This window comes from Squalius cephalus (genome assembly GCF_949319135.1).
Source record: "Squalius cephalus genome assembly, chromosome: 1".
Taxonomy (NCBI): Eukaryota; Metazoa; Chordata; class Actinopteri; order Cypriniformes; family Leuciscidae; genus Squalius; species Squalius cephalus.
Window position 1 is genome coordinate 62056457 of NC_137122.1, and position 17930 is coordinate 62074386.

The 17930-nt window shown below is 37.1% G+C and overlaps 1 protein-coding gene across 1 annotated transcript in view; it reads left to right on the plus strand.

Annotated features, from left to right (window-relative positions):
- The window catches only part of LOC307171488 (NACHT, LRR and PYD domains-containing protein 3-like), a 78505-nt gene that overhangs the window by 17043 nt on the left and 43532 nt on the right, over positions 1–17930 (plus strand). Inside the window, exons 3-4 of the mRNA XM_079893141.1 lie at positions 5914–7869; positions 12454–12621. Coding sequence (XP_079749267.1) covers positions 5914–7869; positions 12454–12621 — 2124 coding nt within the window. The remainder of the gene's footprint in view (positions 1–5913; positions 7870–12453; positions 12622–17930) is intronic.

Genomic DNA, 17930 nt, shown 5'->3' on the forward strand with positions numbered 1-17930 from the left:
TTAGAAGCAGATCTTCTAGAAGTGGTAAATGCTTCACTTCTCTCTGGGAGTTTTCCAAACTCCCTGAAAACTGCTGTTGTCAAGCCCCTCCTGAAAAAGAGCAATCTGGATAAGACCATATTAAGCAACTATAGGCCGATCTCAAATCTTCCTTTCATAAGCAAGATCATTGAAAAAGTTGTCTTCAATCAGCTGAACAAATTCTTATGCTCGAATGGATACTTTGACAATTTTCAATCTGGTTTCCGACCGCACCACAGCACAGAGACAGCGCTCATAAAGATAATAAACGATATTCGCTTAAATACTGATTCAGGCAAATTATCAGTGCTGGTACTACTCGACCTCAGTGCTGCATTTGACACTGTCGATCATAACATACTTCTTGACAGGCTGGAAAACTGGGTGGGGCTTTCTGGGATAGTCCTAAAATGGTTCAGGTCATACTTAGATGGGAGAGGTTATTATGTGAGTATAGGAGATCATAAGTCTGAGTGGACATCCATGACATGCAGAGTCCCTCAAGGCTCAATTCTTGCGCCACTCCTGTTCAACCTGTATATGCTCCCAATGAGCCAAATAATGAGAAAGAACCAAATTGCTTACCACAGCTATGCAGACGACACACAGCTCTACCTAGCCCTATCGCCTAACGATTACAGCCCCATTGACTCCCTGTGCCAATGCATTGACGAAGTCAACAGTTGGATGTGTCAAAACTTTCTTCAGTTAAACAAAGACAAAACTGAAGTCATTGCGTTTGGAAACAAAGATGAAGTTCTCAAGGTGAACGCATACCTTCACTCTAGGGGTCAAACAACTAAAAATCAAGTCAGGAATCTTGGTGTGACACTAGAGTCAGACCTTAGTTTCAGTAGTCATGTCAAAGCAATAACTAAATCAGCATACTATCATCTGAAAAATATTGCAAGAATTAGATGCTTTGTTTCCAGACAAGACTTAGAGAAACTTGTGCATGCTTTCATCACCAGCAGGGTGGATTACTGTAATGGACTCCTCACTGGCCTTCCCAAAAAGACCATAAGACAGTTGCAGCTCATACAGAACGCTGCTGCCAGGATTCTGAGCAGAACCAGAAAATATGAACATATCACACCAGTCCTCAGGTCTTTACACTGGCTCCCAGTTAAATTTAGGATTGATTTTAAAGTATTATTACTGGTATATAAATCATTCAATGGCCTAGGACCTCAATACATTGCAGATATGCTCACTGAATATAAACCCAACAGATCACTCAGATCACTAGGATCATATCAGCTAGAAATACCAAGGGTTCACTCAAAGCATGGCGAGTCTGCTTTTAGCTATTATGCCAGCCGCAGCTGGAACCAGCTTCCAGAGGAGATCAGATGTGCTCCTACTGTAGTCACTTTCAAATCCAGACTCAAAACACATCTGTTTAGCTATGCATTTAATGAATGAGCACTGTGCCACTGCTCGTCCGACTATCTGTACTGTACTGTATTTTATTTTTTATTTTTCTAAACTGTTTTAATTATTCTTATTTCTTTTTATTATTTTAATTTCTTCTATGTAAAGCACTTTGAATTGCCATTGTGTATGAAATGTGCTATATAAACAAACTTGCCTTGCCTTGCCTTGCCTATTGACAACTTTGACTAAATTTGTTTACGCCGCCGCCGTTGTTTATGCTTACTGGGAAACGCGAAGCTAGCGTTATCTTGCTATTATTGCGTCCTTGTATGGGAGCTAACGTTATAGTTATAACCTCAGGTGGCGAGACGATTTTAAGACAATGTTTCTCTTTTTCTGCATTCTGTTCTGCAATATATAAAAGCATTTATCTAACTTGGTGACATTACACATTGAATGAAGTATCAGTAAACCTTAACTTTGTTTTTAGTGACTACTTTGACTTTCCTTTATGCCGGAAGGGAGGGGAGGAGGGAGGAGACGGGATGAGGAGGAGGGAGGGTCTAGCTAGCCTCCGTTTTGTTTGACAACAATTCGAATGTCAACACTCCCGGCATCACTTAGAGCACCTTTAATATAAACTGTTTAAAAGCAGTGTAACAGAAGATGTATGTATCATATATGCACAAAACAGCATAATTATTTGGATTAATGCCAATATTATTTGAGGTTCAGATGAATGATGTTGCTGTCAGTGAAGAGTCTGATCAGAGCAGCATCTAAAACTTCTCTAGGCCGACAGAGCTGATGATATTGATCAAACGCTGCTGTCTGACATTATTGTTATGTTAAGGGTCTAAACACTGTCAAACTGTGGTGCAGTGAAGGTGAACTCAGGTCTGCAGTTGTAGATTTAATAATAGTATTGATCTAATATGTAGCCACATTGGCTATGAATCATGGCTCATTGAATCAGAACACAAACGCACATTCCTTCTTGCTGTCCCACTCTGAACCCCCGAAGGTAAATCAGTTGTGTTGGCTCCAGCTAGTCGGCGACAAATGGACTTTTACGACACTAATTGCACCTCAGAGACATTCCAAACCCCTTTCCCCTCTCTGGACCACAGAGAGATAACGAAACTTGAAACTTTCTACACACACACACACACACACACACACACACACACACACACACAAACATCCTCCTATAGAAATATAGTTTTAATATATGTAACTCAGATTTGGGTTTGACCTTCCTGTATGCATGTTTTATTAATTTGTTTGATCATATAATTATGATTTTCTAGAGGTGTGGTTTTGAAATGTGTTCTTTAATCAATAGTGTTTTAGTTAGAGAAGGTGCACTAACATTCTCTGGCAATCCCTTCCCCCCTGTGTTGAACTGTGTTTTATTGCCTAATGGAATGTCCAGCAACAGAGATTTTAGGAGTGGAGCAGAGTTAGTGTTAATCTTTAACCCTACTTAAATCCTACATTTTCCATATGTATAACCATTGAAGAAATATGTAAACCTGAATGTAATTTCTCTTTTCCACGATTGTTCTTCTCTGTGATGGGTTTTTGTATTCTTGTAAACCTTAAAGGAATAATGTTTCAGATGTGCACCCTGTTGTAATCATAGATATGCCATGTGGATCTTTTTAAAAGTCCAATTTTCATTTCCATTTGTAAATGTACATCACATTTTGGGTTAATCTTATTCCTAGATTGTTAGTAGAACTCTTAATGCTTATTTTACAGAATAAGAAGTCATTTCTATGCCGTAGCTTTTAAACATACCAAATGTGGTCTTGAATTGAACCTCCATATACCCGTAGGAAAGATATGGGTACCAAATTATGATAAAATGCATTTTACTGCAGTTATAATTGTTTAAAGTAGAAATGGCATGATCCTAAGACTGTCATAAAACATGCAAATCGAACTCCTAAGTGAGACAAAGGAAATTTCTCCCGCCTGGAATTTCGCGTTCCAATTGGCCCAAGCGCCAGGGAGGAGGGAAATTTCGGTACCCTAGAAAAGCGGAACACTCCGCGTTCCGTTCAGTTGAGTTCGGTATTTTCTTTCGTCTTGTTTGTTCCTGCTTGTTCGAACCCTCCTCATCAGGGAGACCATCAATGGCTCCCGTTTAGGGGGCTTTATATTTTATTTTCTTTAAGTCTTTTAGTTTTGTTTCGTCTTCGAACTTCAGCCGACAACTTCAACTCAAAGGAAAAGACTCTTTTGAAAATCCCGCGGCGCGCGCTCCTCTTCATTGAGGACGTGCACGAGCACTGCGTCTGAGGAAATTCCTGGCTCCATGGGACCTAGGGAGTCCTCATCTCCGTTTTATTTTCTTTACTAAGTTTTATTTTCATATTCGTTACTCCCTCCACAAAGGGAACTGAACTCTTAATCATGTTTCTGGCCACTTCACGTTTCAGTGAACCTTTAAACTGCGCGCGAGTCTGCTCGCCCCGAAGACACGAGGAAACACGCCCCGCTCTTAAAGGAGCTCTTCTTCAGCAACAAAGAGAACCATTTTGCAAGATAAGTTTACTGAACTTTTAATGTGATTTGATTTCTTGTTGTCTCTCAAGGTTACTGCCTGTGTTTTTGCCATGCTGAGATCATCTCGGTGATCTCTCTCGTCCTGAAACTTTAGTTTCACTTTCTCCCTTCCTCTCCCTCTCTCATCTGTTATCCGTTTAGTCTTGTATTTTGTTTACGTGTCCTGTACATACATATTTACTCGTGTAAATTGTAGAACTTGTATTCCTTAGTTCGATGTAGTATTAGTCCAATTATTAAAAAAAAACATTATATCCTAGATTGTCTCTGTATAAGTGTTCATTGTACAAGTCAATGAAATGATGATCAAGCTACGCTTTACAAAGGTGCTACTGTTAAGTAACCTACATTTTATAAGAACAAGAAGCTAATTTTCTTGGCCAGAAAACATAGCTTTCTTCGAATTATAAGAAAGAGTTAATTTTGTTGAGAAGTTGATGGAATTAATTTTACGACCAGTTTGCGGGACAAACAACTGTTTAATTAATACATTAATTTCCCTCAAAATTATTTTGATTAATTGATCTGAAAGAGGGACATTTTGGTATATTAATGATTGAATTATAATTCATTGTAATTGAACATTGATGTATACGAATAAGTCTAAATTTCAGCTTCAATAATTTATTAATATTGTAAGAATATAGATGAATCAACCCGATTCATAATTTTGATTCCCTATAATCATTTGAGCTAAGTCATATTCCTTACAAATATTAACTGAGTATGTTTTTCTGGCTGCCTCTGGAATCTCACTCTCTATTCAGAGCCATTTGCTCTTTATGCATAGTATATGATTGCAGAAAAAATACATGTTTTTACTGAATATTGATGGATTAATACATTTTGTGGGAAAATAAATCATTAACGTGGTTTGTTTTGGTAAAAAATCTTATACATGTATGAGGCGGCGATAACCTTTAAGCCTTTTACCCCCGACTATCCAGAGTATGGGTTAAAAAAAGAAAAAAAACTTATTGCCACATCATACATTTATAAGATTTAAAAGACTCACCAGGATGGGGCAAAAGGCCCCCAGTATTTATACAAATACTTTAGCAATAAAGTAATGTGTTTTGCATAATATCTAAGTTAGTACTTGTTCAAAACAATCACTTTAGTTTTGTTTATTTTAATAAATAATTATATATAATTGATAATTGATAATAATTGATTAATATATACTGTCATTAAAATTAAACTGTTCATTATAAAAACACAGAAACAAATATTTAAAAACTAAAGATTCTGAAAGCTTTGAAGGAGATCCCATAAAAAAATTATATTGGGTTTACAGTAGTAACAATAATTGTGATATTTTATATGATTAATATAATTTATTTTTTTAAATACAATTGTTTCATTATAAATATGATGATTATCTCTAAGTTGGACACCCAACTTAATACAATATTTACCATCTGAATCCATGTCATGTATACAAATGGAAAAGTAAGCCAGCTGTTGATTATCATGTTAATTATTTTTGCCTTTAGCTTCAACAGCAAACTTTACATATTCTTCAGAATAACTGTTGATTTAAGTATCATCTGTCACCATTTACAAGTAATTCAATTACATGTAATCATTCCACATGAACACTGCTTTTTCTTCATGTCAGTGTTTCTGTGATATTTTAAAATAATGGTTTCTGATGAATCTGGTCAAGAATTTTAGCCGCCTTTCTCTTTTATTCGAACATTTTGACTACTGAAATATTGATTTCTCATTAATTTTACTATGCAGGTCATTATCTGCCCCCAAATGCCTGATGTGCATAATTAATTTACAGTTTGTTGGCAACATGGGTAAACAAAATCTGTGCGAGAACTTGCAAGGATCTCCATGTGTGATATTAGGAAGTCAGTTTCTACATGTAGTATGATTTTTATATTTATTAACAGAGGTTTTTGTGTCCCTGTCTTCTTAATGTGTTTTCAGTGGTGGGAGAGCTGACCAGATCAGAGATGTGTCCTGTCAGACCAGCACAACCTCCTCCTGTCAGAAACACATCAGTCATCATGACACAGAAGCAGCCCTGCAGCTCGATTCTCACCAGCCAGTGCATGATAATCTGCAGAGAGTCAAAGACCAGCACAAAACCAGCATGAAGAACAAGTATGAGAGCTTATTTGAGGGAATTAAGCTACAAGAGAATCAGACCCTCCTAAACAGAATTTACACACAGCTGTACATCATAGAGGGAGAGAGTGAAGGAGTGAATGAAGAACATGAGGTGCAACAGATGGAGAAAAGTTACAAGACCCTCCAAGACACTCCAATCAACTGCAATGACATCTTTGATCCTTCACCTGAACTAGGGTATGAGGAGAAGAGAAGAGAGAAGAAGGACAAAATCAAGACTGTTCTTACTAAAGGCATCGCTGGAATTGGAAAAACCGTCTCTGTGCAGAAGTTCATTCTGGACTGGGCCGAGGGAAAAGCCAATCAGGGTGTAGATTTCATGTTTGTGCTTCCATTTAGAGAGCTGAACTTGATTAAAAATCATCAGTACAGTCTTCACAGACTTCTGCTGGACTTTCATCCTGAACTTCAAGATCTGGACTCAAAGATTTATGATGAATGTACAGTTGTGTTCATCTTTGATGGTCTGGATGAGAGCAGAATTACACTGATGTTTTCAGACAGTGAGAAAGTTTCTGATGTGACTGAGTCTTCATCAGTGGGTGTGTTGATGTCAAACCTCATGAAAGGAGATCTGCTTCCCTCGGCTCTCATCTGGATCACCACCAGACCAGCAGCAGCCAATCAAATCCCCTCAAACTACATTAACCGTGTGACAGAAATTCAGGGATTCAATGACCCTCAGAAGGAGGAATATTTCAGAAAGAGAATCAGTGATGAGGATCAAGCCAGCAGAATCATCTCACACATCAGAAGAGCAAGAAGCCTCCACATCATGTGCCACATACCCGTCTTCTGCTGGATCTCAGCCACTGTGCTTCAAAACATCCTGAAACAAGATCTCAGTGCAGAAATCCCTCAAACTCTGACTGAAATGTACATACACTTCCTCCTCATTCAAACTAGTATGAGGAATCAGAAGTATGAAGAGAGAGATCCAGAGAAACTCCTGCAGTCCAACAGAGAAGTGATTGTGAAACTTGCTGAACTGGCTTTCAATCAGCTGATGAAGGGCAATGTGATGTTCTATGAGGAGGACCTGATTGAGAGCGGCATAGACGTCACTGATGCCTCAGTGTATTCTGGGATTTGCACTGAGATCTTTAGGGAGGAATCTGTGATTTATCACAGGAAGGTTTACAGTTTTGTACATCTCAGCTTTCAGGAGTTTTTTGCAGCACTGTATGTGTTTTTCTGTTATTTACACAAGAAGAGTGAAGTTATGAAAATGTTCCTGAAAGGAAAATCCAGAATTTGGTGTAGATTTGTTTCTCTGGATGTGTTTCTGAAGGGAGCAATGAATAAAGCCTTGAAGAGTAAAAATGGACACCTGGATCTTTTCCTTCGATTCCTTCATGGCATCTCGCTGGAGTCCAATCAGAGACTCTTACAGGATCTGCTGATTCGCACAGAGAACAACCCAAAGAGCATCAAGAAAATAATCCAAAACCTTAAAAAACATGAAAACACAGAAAGTCCAGAAGACAATGTCAGCCCTGAAAGATGGATGAATCTGTGTCACTGCTTGATTGAGATGAAGGATAGTTCTCTTGTTGACGAAATGCAGGCATTTTTACAATCTCGAACAAGTAACCAAAACCTTTCTCTTGCACAATGTTCAACTTTGGCAAACATGATCTTGATGTCAGAAAAGGTGATGGATGAGTTTGAGCTTAAAAAGTACAGCATCAGATCATCACAAGAGGGTCGAAGGAGACTGTTACCTGCTCTGAGGAACTGCAGAAAAGCTCTGTGAGTGTGAAAATATGAAAATATCAACTGATTTGGAATTTGAACATAATACCTCTCATGTAGGCTAATAGTTTAGCTGAATGCACTTTAATTACTTTTTTATTTACATAAATTTGAAGAGTCTACAGATTAAAATATTTAAAATAATTATGTTAATTTGTAATTATAATTGAAATCCAAGTAATTACATTTCTGAAGTTTTAAAAGCGGAATATCTTTTCAACCAATGAATTTACATGACTTTTCCATTGTTCATAATTTGCTGGATAAGGATTAAGCATCTTTAGAAAAATATATTCATTTTCCTGGTCTAGAAATCACACTTTTAAAATTAGGCTACCTTATATCTAGTTGCGGTGATGATGTATTAAAATAAGAAATATCTTGATTTAGGTCAGTGGTTTTCAATCCTAGCACTGTAGATTTTTGATGTCTCTTTTATCTAACACACATATTAGAGGTCTTGGAGTCTTTACTAACTAGCTGATGAGTTGAATTTGAAAATGTGCAGTGCTGTGGGTACTCCAGGAACAGGATTGAGCAGAAACTGTCTCTGAGCCTTCTAGTCCGGGCCTTAATGCTATGGTACTGTAACCGTGATAAGAGCACTGAAAATGTTATGTGACGGATGGCTTGAGTCCTTGTAGAGTAATTTACTACGGCTTAGAACACGGCTCAACCATTCAGAATCAAGGTCCAGAACTATCTGTTTTATAACTAATTATTGACATACAAGAGGGCTTTTCACACTAATAATAGTTAACCCTGGGTCATTGTAAACCTTTACACTGGTCATAATTTACCTGGGGTTAACAATTAATCCTGGGTATTTATAAACTGATGTTTCATGCTGTACACTCCTAAACCCTCGATTAACATTCGTATTTGCACATTTGCAGTGTTAGATTCATTGATTAGACGAACGCTGCATGCAACCTGTTTACATGAAGGCTCTTGCATCCTCATTTTATATTGCCAAGTTGTAAAGTTTTTCACGATTAAAACCGTTCCAAATTATCTTACATCCAATAAAGGACATATAAATAATCCCACGGTTACTAAAGAGCCTATCCTTTAGTCGTGACTTTAAGAGTTAGGCGATCAGTCTATACGAATTCGTATTCTATTATAAAGATAATATAAGATATTATAAAGATAACATAAGATATTATAAAGACAATATATTCACCCTTCGTATTGTAAGTCTACCTGTGTAGGTACTCTTGGACCGTGTTTGCTATACAACAACACTCTTTTGTAAGCTGCCTCTTTGGCTAGGCTTTCTAATCAATCAAAATCTCACAATGCATACATTTTCTTCTTAGAAAAGAATGCTTACCCTCCTGCCGTTTTCCTCCAGCTAGAATCTTTTTTGATCCAGATGAAAGGAGGGTACACATACTCAAAAAATCCAAGTTCCAGTCAGATGATTTTATAATAAATGGTTAACAATATTTATTAAAAAGAATCAAAAGTGAAAAGAATACTTGTTACAGATTATATCAGAGTACTATTCTAACAGATAAGTAATAGCTAGGCTTAAAGCTTCTTGCATCCGAAAACTGCTGGTGTTCCGGAGTGGTGGTTGCAAGGAAGAGCACTGAGTCCTGTCCAGGGCTCATCTTAAATAGTCAGAATTCAGAAATCTTCATCATATTTACTGTAAGGCATGATTGTTCATTTCAATGTCACATGTACAACTGCTGGTCCCAACAGTTAGAAATCCTGTGACTCCTTTACAAACATGACTCTGTCCAGTTAGTAGTTTATACAACAGTTCCTTTGTATGTGTGAACAATGACTCTAGTCACTGTCCTCGCATGTGACTTGAGCAAGACAGAGATGAACAGTGACTTCTTTATTTCAGCACAGTATTTTTAAATAGTTATTGGTTTAAACAAACCAGCTAGTTCCTCAATGACAGCAGTATTCACAGGTTTCTTATTGTGACCCTTTCTGCGTTGACGTCGGGTTTGAGGAGAAAGATAAGTGAGGGCAATGCCACTCTCAGGTGGGCCTTTTTCACAAATCACTACAAAGTACTATCAAGTTTTTTTTCTCTATATGGACTTTTTGGACAGTAAAGTTAATAATGAAAAGGTATCTTCTTCACTCCAATTGCCTAATTTTCTGTTGCCATTTAAAATGTTTCCCATTAAACGCTGAAATAACTGTTTACACAACACTCATGGTGGGTCCGCAATTGTGTACCTTTCGAGGAGGCACTACATTTGAATTAGAATATCCTTTGCAACCGTTAAAAATATATGATATATATAGTATGAATTAGGGCTGCACGATATTGGAAAAAACGTACATTACGATATTTAGTTTTTCTCCTATATATATTGCAATATTTAAATGAACAGTTTCACCAGTTGATTTGAATAGCTCTATTTGAATAGAATTAATCAGTCTAGAATAATTGGGGTGATTTTGTAGGGAAGTGAATCTGCATAGTAAATAATAATTTATGAGCATAGAAAAATTAGGTCCACCTTTGTCGAGTCAGAGTCAAATCCAAGTCCTTAACAATCGAGTCCAAGTCCGAGTCCTTAACGCCCGAGTCTGAGTCAAGTCCGGCCGAGTCCACAAAGATTTAAATAATTTGAAATTGACCTTTAACAAAGACCCGCCCCTCTTAGTTACTGTTGCTACATCCGACAAGCCATTCCGCACTCACACCACACATCATGTTCTCACACAGTAAAAAATATATTGCAGAGCAAAGAGGACACTGACAATGCGCCAACAGACAAGACAGAGCAGGTTACTTTTGGTGTGAAATAAAGTCTCAGTAATTTCAAACATGACTGACACTTTAATGTGTAGCACATCAGTTCAAGCAGCACGTGAACTGATTATCTCTTCTAGTTATAGCACAAATTAAACATGAATGAACATCAAAACTGCAAAAAGAATACACACCATTTTTCAAGTTCAAGTCCACTAGACTTTAATCTACTAACTGGTTTGGTTTGTTTGTTGGACAAAAATGGTGGATATCTGCATTATAATTGGTCAGGTCGCCTCTCAATCAAATTCCGGTGAAAGGTCTCAACACTGAGCTCTTAAATTAAAGGTATAGCGGAGGATCTTTCCGAATTTTAGATAAGTCCCGCCCTCTCCACTTTTTGAAAAGTTTGATTGATTCACCAGAATGATTGACAATTAGGAGGACCAATAGTATAGGGTATCCACCCGGAAGTAAAAAAATCCTCCGTTATACCTTTAATATTTTAACCCTTACAAAATGATTGCAATGTATAGTTGCAGTCATACGTTTACCTATTATACATCTTTCAGAATCTGCAAGGTAATGCTGAAGAATGCAACACGATGCATTAAGAGCTAGGGGCAAACTTTTGAGCAAGATGATGGTGATGTTTAAATTTTCTTATTTTGTTTTACATGCTAATATCTTATTTAGCCTCTGAAGGGCAGGACTACATTAATTAACTTTTAAACAAAATAAGAACAATTTACACGAACGATCAAGTTCAAAAGTTTAACCCCTTGGCTCTTAACGGATGCTTCCTTCTTGAGCATCACTAAATGTTTGCAGCGTTTGTTATAGTTGTGTACGAGTCCCTCAGTTGTCACCAGTGTGAAAAAATGGATCTCACAATTATAGGCACTGCTATTAAGGAGTCAAATATGCAGAAGGTTCTGGAAAAGCAAAGAATGTGCAGGAACTGAGGGTTTTTTCTAAAGACCATTGGGCAGTTTAAATGTTCGGGACAAACAAGGGACTCATGAACAACCATTACAAAAAAAACAAAAAACAAAAAAAACAGTTGTGGATCATTCAGGTAATGACACACAATATAAAAAATCAAGCCTATGTAATTTGCCTTGTATTTTGTGTTTGTATTTTGTCTTGTGGACTAGGCTATTGAACATCTGTTATGTGAAAAAGCTTTTTCAGGGCAGTACTAAATAGAATCAATGTCTTTATGATCCTTCTTATTAAAAAAAAAAAAAAAAAAAAAAAAAGAATAATAATAATTTGGGGCTTGCCTGTCCAGCCCATCTTGTATACCGCCAAGAGAAATCTGGTTACCATATACACGCAACATCTAACAGCTGGTGCATCAGACAGTATGAGTAAAAATGTATGAAATGGCTGTGCTTCAGCAACAACAACATCATACCTTGGTTCTTTAAAACAGCTTTAAAACATGTTATTTGTATATCGAGCAGAAACAAAGCAACCTCGGCATCCGTTTTCAGGCCTTGGTAGCACTTTATTTTAGAGTCCTTTTCCTCTTGTACATAATATGTACTTATTACATAAGCTAATTAATATGTTATAACAGTAATTACAATAACTGGGTACTAACTAGGTACTAACCATGAACCTACCCCTAAACCTAACCTTAACCCATGCAGTTACCTTATATTACCCAGTACTTTCTAAAGTAAGTACACTGTAAGAACATATAAGTGTATGTAATGTAAAATATAAGTGCAACCCAGGCATTCCCGCTCTCTAACGTCTCTCCAGTATGCAAAAGCTTCTCAATTATTAACAAACTCTTGACTGATCATAACCTTTTAACAAGAGTCCTCTCTTTTTTTCAGATTAACAGCCTGTAATCTCACTGATCAGCACTGTGAAGTTGTGGCTTCAGTTCTACAATCATCATACTCACCCCTGAGAGAGCTGGACCTAAGTAACAATGACCTGCAGGATTCAGGAGTGAAGCTGCTCTCTGGTGGACTGAAGAACTGTCAACTCAACATTTTGAGGTACTTAGAAGTTTTATGTATATAGTGCCTTTCCGTAGCTCAAGGTCGCTTTACATTGTACATTACAATACATTTACACACCCACACACACATTGCAAACCCATAAGGATACATATAGCCACATTATCCAAAGTACATGTTAATTAGATATGTTTTTAGCTGAGTCTTGAAGGTAGCCATAGATGAGATATAACGAAGTGTAAGGGGTAGTGAATTCCATAATTTAGGAGCATTAACACTAAATGAACTTCCACCTACAGTGAACAAAAAAAAAAAAAACAAGTTCAGCTGATCTAAGGGACTGGGCAGGGTGGTAGGAGTAAAGTAGATCAGATGGATATGGAGGTGCAAGACCATTTAATGCCTTAAATGTTAGAAGTAATATCTTAAAGTGAATTCATGATGCCACGGGTAACCAGTGATGAGCAGAGGAGTAATGTGAGCAGAATGCCTGGTCGATGTGAGAACACACACTGTAATCGATTGATGCATGAATTAAGGTGTCAGCATCAGCTAGAGAAGATCGAAGATGTGCAATATTAAGAAAATGGAAAAAAAGTGGTTTTAACAACAGAAGAAATATGAGAGCAAAAAGAGTTGAGTCAAATACAACACCAAGGTTACGGATGGATGAAGAAGGCTTAACATGAACCCCATCAATATCAAAGGACCGGCCCATCCTTTAAACTGAGGCAGCAGAGCCAATCATCAATATTTCAGTTGTGTTATTATTTAACTTGAGGAAATTCGGGGACATCCAATGCTTGATATCCCTGATACATGCAGTAAGTGAGTCGGGCAGGGATGCTCTATTAGAGCTGGTGGTGAGGAAAATTTGAATGTCATCAGCATAGCAATGAAATTGAAGTCCATGCATGTTTATGAGGTCACCAAGTGGATATATATAAATGATGAACAATAGTGGGCCAAGAACTGAACCTTAAAGGGGTCATATAATGCCATTTTTGTACAAGCTAATATGATTCTTTAGGGTCTAAATTAAAAGTTTGTAATATGCTTTAATTAAAAATTCTCATTAGTATTGTAAGAAAACACTCATTTTACCTGGTCAAAAACAGCTCTGTTTTCAGCACGGCGTTTCAGTGCATACGGCTTTAAATGATAATGAGCTTTGCTCGCCCCGCCCCTCTGTTCTGTGTGTACACAGTCAACCACGCGTTGTTCATTATAAACGTGGGATTATGAATTATATTGAGAACGTCGTACATAGAAAACATGCCGTAATGTACCCTGAGTGTAAACCTAACGCATTCATCGTGAAGCCTGCAGCAAGGTTTGCAAATTTGCAAAGATTAATATAAATATTAATATAAAGGTTAATAAAACATTACACTCACATCTTCTGGAGGTTCAGCAGGAACACGTTGGTACCGATCCGTTTTTTTCACGTTTGTAATGCTGTCTGGTGTGAAATGATTCGCGCAAACATGAAAGCATGGACGATCGTGGGGAATCCCCGTGAGGGAATCCCCGCGTCAATCCTTTGGGCATATCGCTTCAAAAACAAAACTCAGCCACTGCATCTTCAATGGTTTGGATTTAGGAACATCCAAATGATGCTGTGTTCCTTATTACACCGAAGAACTCAACACCACAATCGCAGACGCCATTCTGCTCCAGTGAGGGTATCAACAGTGACGCGCGAACTATGATGACAGACAGCTCGGTCACGAGCGAGGGCGGGTCTGTGTTGAAACGCTGCACTGTCAATCACCCATCGTGGGAGGGGCGTCAATATTGTGAAGTCACAATATCGAACGGCTTGATTTCAGAGAGGGTCAAACATATAAGAAGATTAAAAAAAAAACACTGGATGGATTTTTATCATTTTATGATGGTTGTGTACAGGCACTGCCAACACACATTTCAGTACAATCAACTTGTAAAAGTGCATGTACCATTATATGACCCCTTTAAAGAACACCCAGTGTAAGTGGATCAGTGACCTATAATGATATAATACTTTCTGTCGCTGATGTAGGAAATGATCCAGGAAAGAGCTGAACCAGTGATGCAGATATCACTAAGGCGAGAGATGAGTATTTAATGGGAGACTGTGTCAAATGCAGCACTTGTTTATTAACCCTGAATCCATGGACAGAAGAATGTCATTAACCATCCCAAGATGAGCAGTTTCAGTGCTATGAGATGGGCAAAATCCTGACTGAAAAGGTTCAAACAGACCATTAGGATCTAAGTATGATCTCAGTTGTGAAGCCACAACTTTTTCAAGTATTTTGTTTAAGAATGATAAATTAGATATTAGATATAAGCTGGCAGGATGTGGAATTAGACTTCATAATTAGATCACTTATGGCAGCAGAGGTAGTCAGAGTGAAAGCAGAGACAGTTTGTTGAATGAGCTGAATCAGCTTACATCAAATGAACATTTGAGTCACTTTGGTGTCTTTGGTAATGAATTCAATTGACTTCAACTTGTCTGAAAATAATTGAGAAAAGCTATTCACAAGCACTGCAGAGCCAGAAATAACATGTTGTGGTGGATTAGTGAGACTGTTACCTATAGCAAAGAGTGATTTGGCTCTGCACATGGAATTCTTAAAAGTACAGTTGTTACTCAACCAGAATAAAACGCCATTCCCGCAGCGGTAAAATTGGGGATGTGTATTTGCTGCCTTTTACCGCTAAGTGGCGCTATAATCACAGACTTTGACAAGTGTCAGTTTATTATATCTATTACGTAATCTGACGCTGTGCTGCGGCTGCAAAGTGAAACATTGTAGTTAAACGAATTCATAATCACAATTCGAAAGCTTACAAAGCAGTCGGCTCTCTAAACGCTCTCGTGGTAATTCTATGCTGTGTGCAAGTGTGTGACATCACGCGCTAGCAACATGTGCAGAACGCAGGCGGCAGGTAAACAGTTTTCAATTCAAACAAGCTAAAGTGCATACCTATCAACACTCCTGTTTTCCCCCGGAGTCTCCTGTATTTCACACCCATCTCACACACCCCTCCCGGCTTGAAGTTGAACGAACACTAACACGTGCAATTATGCCAAAATGTCCGTTTTGTCGAGTATCCTCATAAGAGCAGACTGAGGAGTCTTAAATGAGTTAAATAAAGTCTTAAATGAACGTAAAAAGTTGTGAGAGAATGAGGCGCGTGTGAGATCCGTTCTCTGTCAGCAGCGGCAGATCTTAAAGGGACAGCAGCCAATGAAGCTTTCTGTCAGTAAAGTTAATCAAAGAACAAAGGGAACAGAGGAAATTACTCACTGCGCTTTTGTAACTTTAATAAGAATTAATCTATATATAATTTTAAATGTATGCAGTGCAAACTGTTTGATAACTTTTTTCAATTTCTGTATATTTCCTACCTGTTAGACAAATATTTAAAATATATATTAAATATAAAATAATAATTTAAAATATTAAAACATTTTGTGATTTTAATCTAGTTATGTTTGCAATCACTAAAAAGAAATAAAAAAGAAACATGAATAAATCTTATACATTCTTTTTATTTTTATTGAATATGTATTTATTTATGTTCATATCTGCGCAATTAATATGTATTTTATCCATCCAGCACCCCCCATAAAGTTAAGAAAGTAATGTTTAAGTCAAGCCTGCCTGATGCCTTTCACAAAAGAATGATCACTCTTCCACACAGTGAGGCATACTGTTTATTAGGTAATTCAGCACTGTTTTTATTTTAGTATCGGATCAGTGATCGGCCGATACTGAATCCCAGATATCGGAATCGGAGGCAAAAAATGCCGAACGGAGCATCCCTAGTCAATAGATTATGTGTCTTATACTTTGTGTTATTTCAATTTGTAAAAAGATTTATTAACTGAAACATAACAGTGAAATAAATTAAATTAAATGATCATAAAATTAAAACATTGATAAGGACTTGCTAACCGATGTTATTAAGAATGTTTCTTTATTAAGAAATAAATAGGCTTACAGTAGGTTGTTATGATTTGCATAATTTTCTTTAATAAATAATAAAAACATTTCAATATAAAACATTGCAATAAAAAATATTACATCAATGAGGCTTTGCATGAGCATAAGCAGGGCTGTACAGTGCGACATATGTCACACGACATAGTGCGACATAATGTCTCCACGATCTGCTTTTAAAGAAATATGATGGTATCGTGCTACAGCGCACATTCAATCAGCTGCAGTTCTGGCGCCTCAGTCCCAATACTGTAAAACCCGACGTACAATCACATAACATGTTAATGCAGTGGTAGAGTTACACTCACAGGACACTGCACTTATTCGCAATCACAAAAGTTGTCACAAATTATTTGCTCGTGCTTTAAAGCTTTGCCGGGTAAACATTTCATTGGTGTTCTCTTCTGACATGATGAAGCCCGAAGCGTGTGCGCACTGTCAAACAGCGCCAAACTGGACTTTATCTTTCGCGGCTGGTTGTGCTAATACTGCCAAATACACACAAGGTTTACATAAACACAGTTGGTTATGTCTAAAGTGAACGAAAACAGTTGAGAGAAAATCGGCTTTGAGTTAACTGATGTCTGTTTCTAGATGTGTGCAGGTCTTACAGTGACCTAGTAAACATGCTGTCGCTTGTCCTTAAAGGGATAGTTCACCCCAAAATAATTTGTCATGATTTACTCACACTCATGTTGTTCCAAGCCTGTATAAATTTCTTTCTTGTGACTTCTATTGACTTCCATAGTATTTTTTTTCCTACTATGGAAGTCAATGGGGTCCATCAACTGTTTGGTTACAGACATTTTTCAAAATATCTTCTTTTGTGTTCAGCAAAAAAAAGAAATTCATACAGGTTTGAAACAACTTGAGGGTGATTAAATGATGACAGAATTTTCATTTTTGGGTGAACTATCCCTTTAATGAAAATGCAATCGCAAGTGTCTTACCTACGAGTGTAAATGCAATTAAGAGAAATAACATTTAAATGATCATGTTGCTACAAATTTTGTTAAACAATTCTTATCATTTCTGTATTACATTTTAATTTTGCAACTAATGCAATATGCATTCAATTTACATATTAAACCTAGTGTATTAAATGGCAAATGTAAATTATATAATTTAATTTTAATTTTAATTTTGCACCAAATGTTGCTCACATGTAATGGAAAATGTAAATTTATATACAGAAATGCATTGCCATTTTACATATTGCATTGTCATTTTGCATATTACGTTTCAAATTGAATATTGCTACCGATATGCTTCCATACAATACAGGAGCAGAAGCTCTGGTTCTGATTTTTTCAGATCTGAGGGGGGGTTACGATAACGTTTTTGTCAAAGACC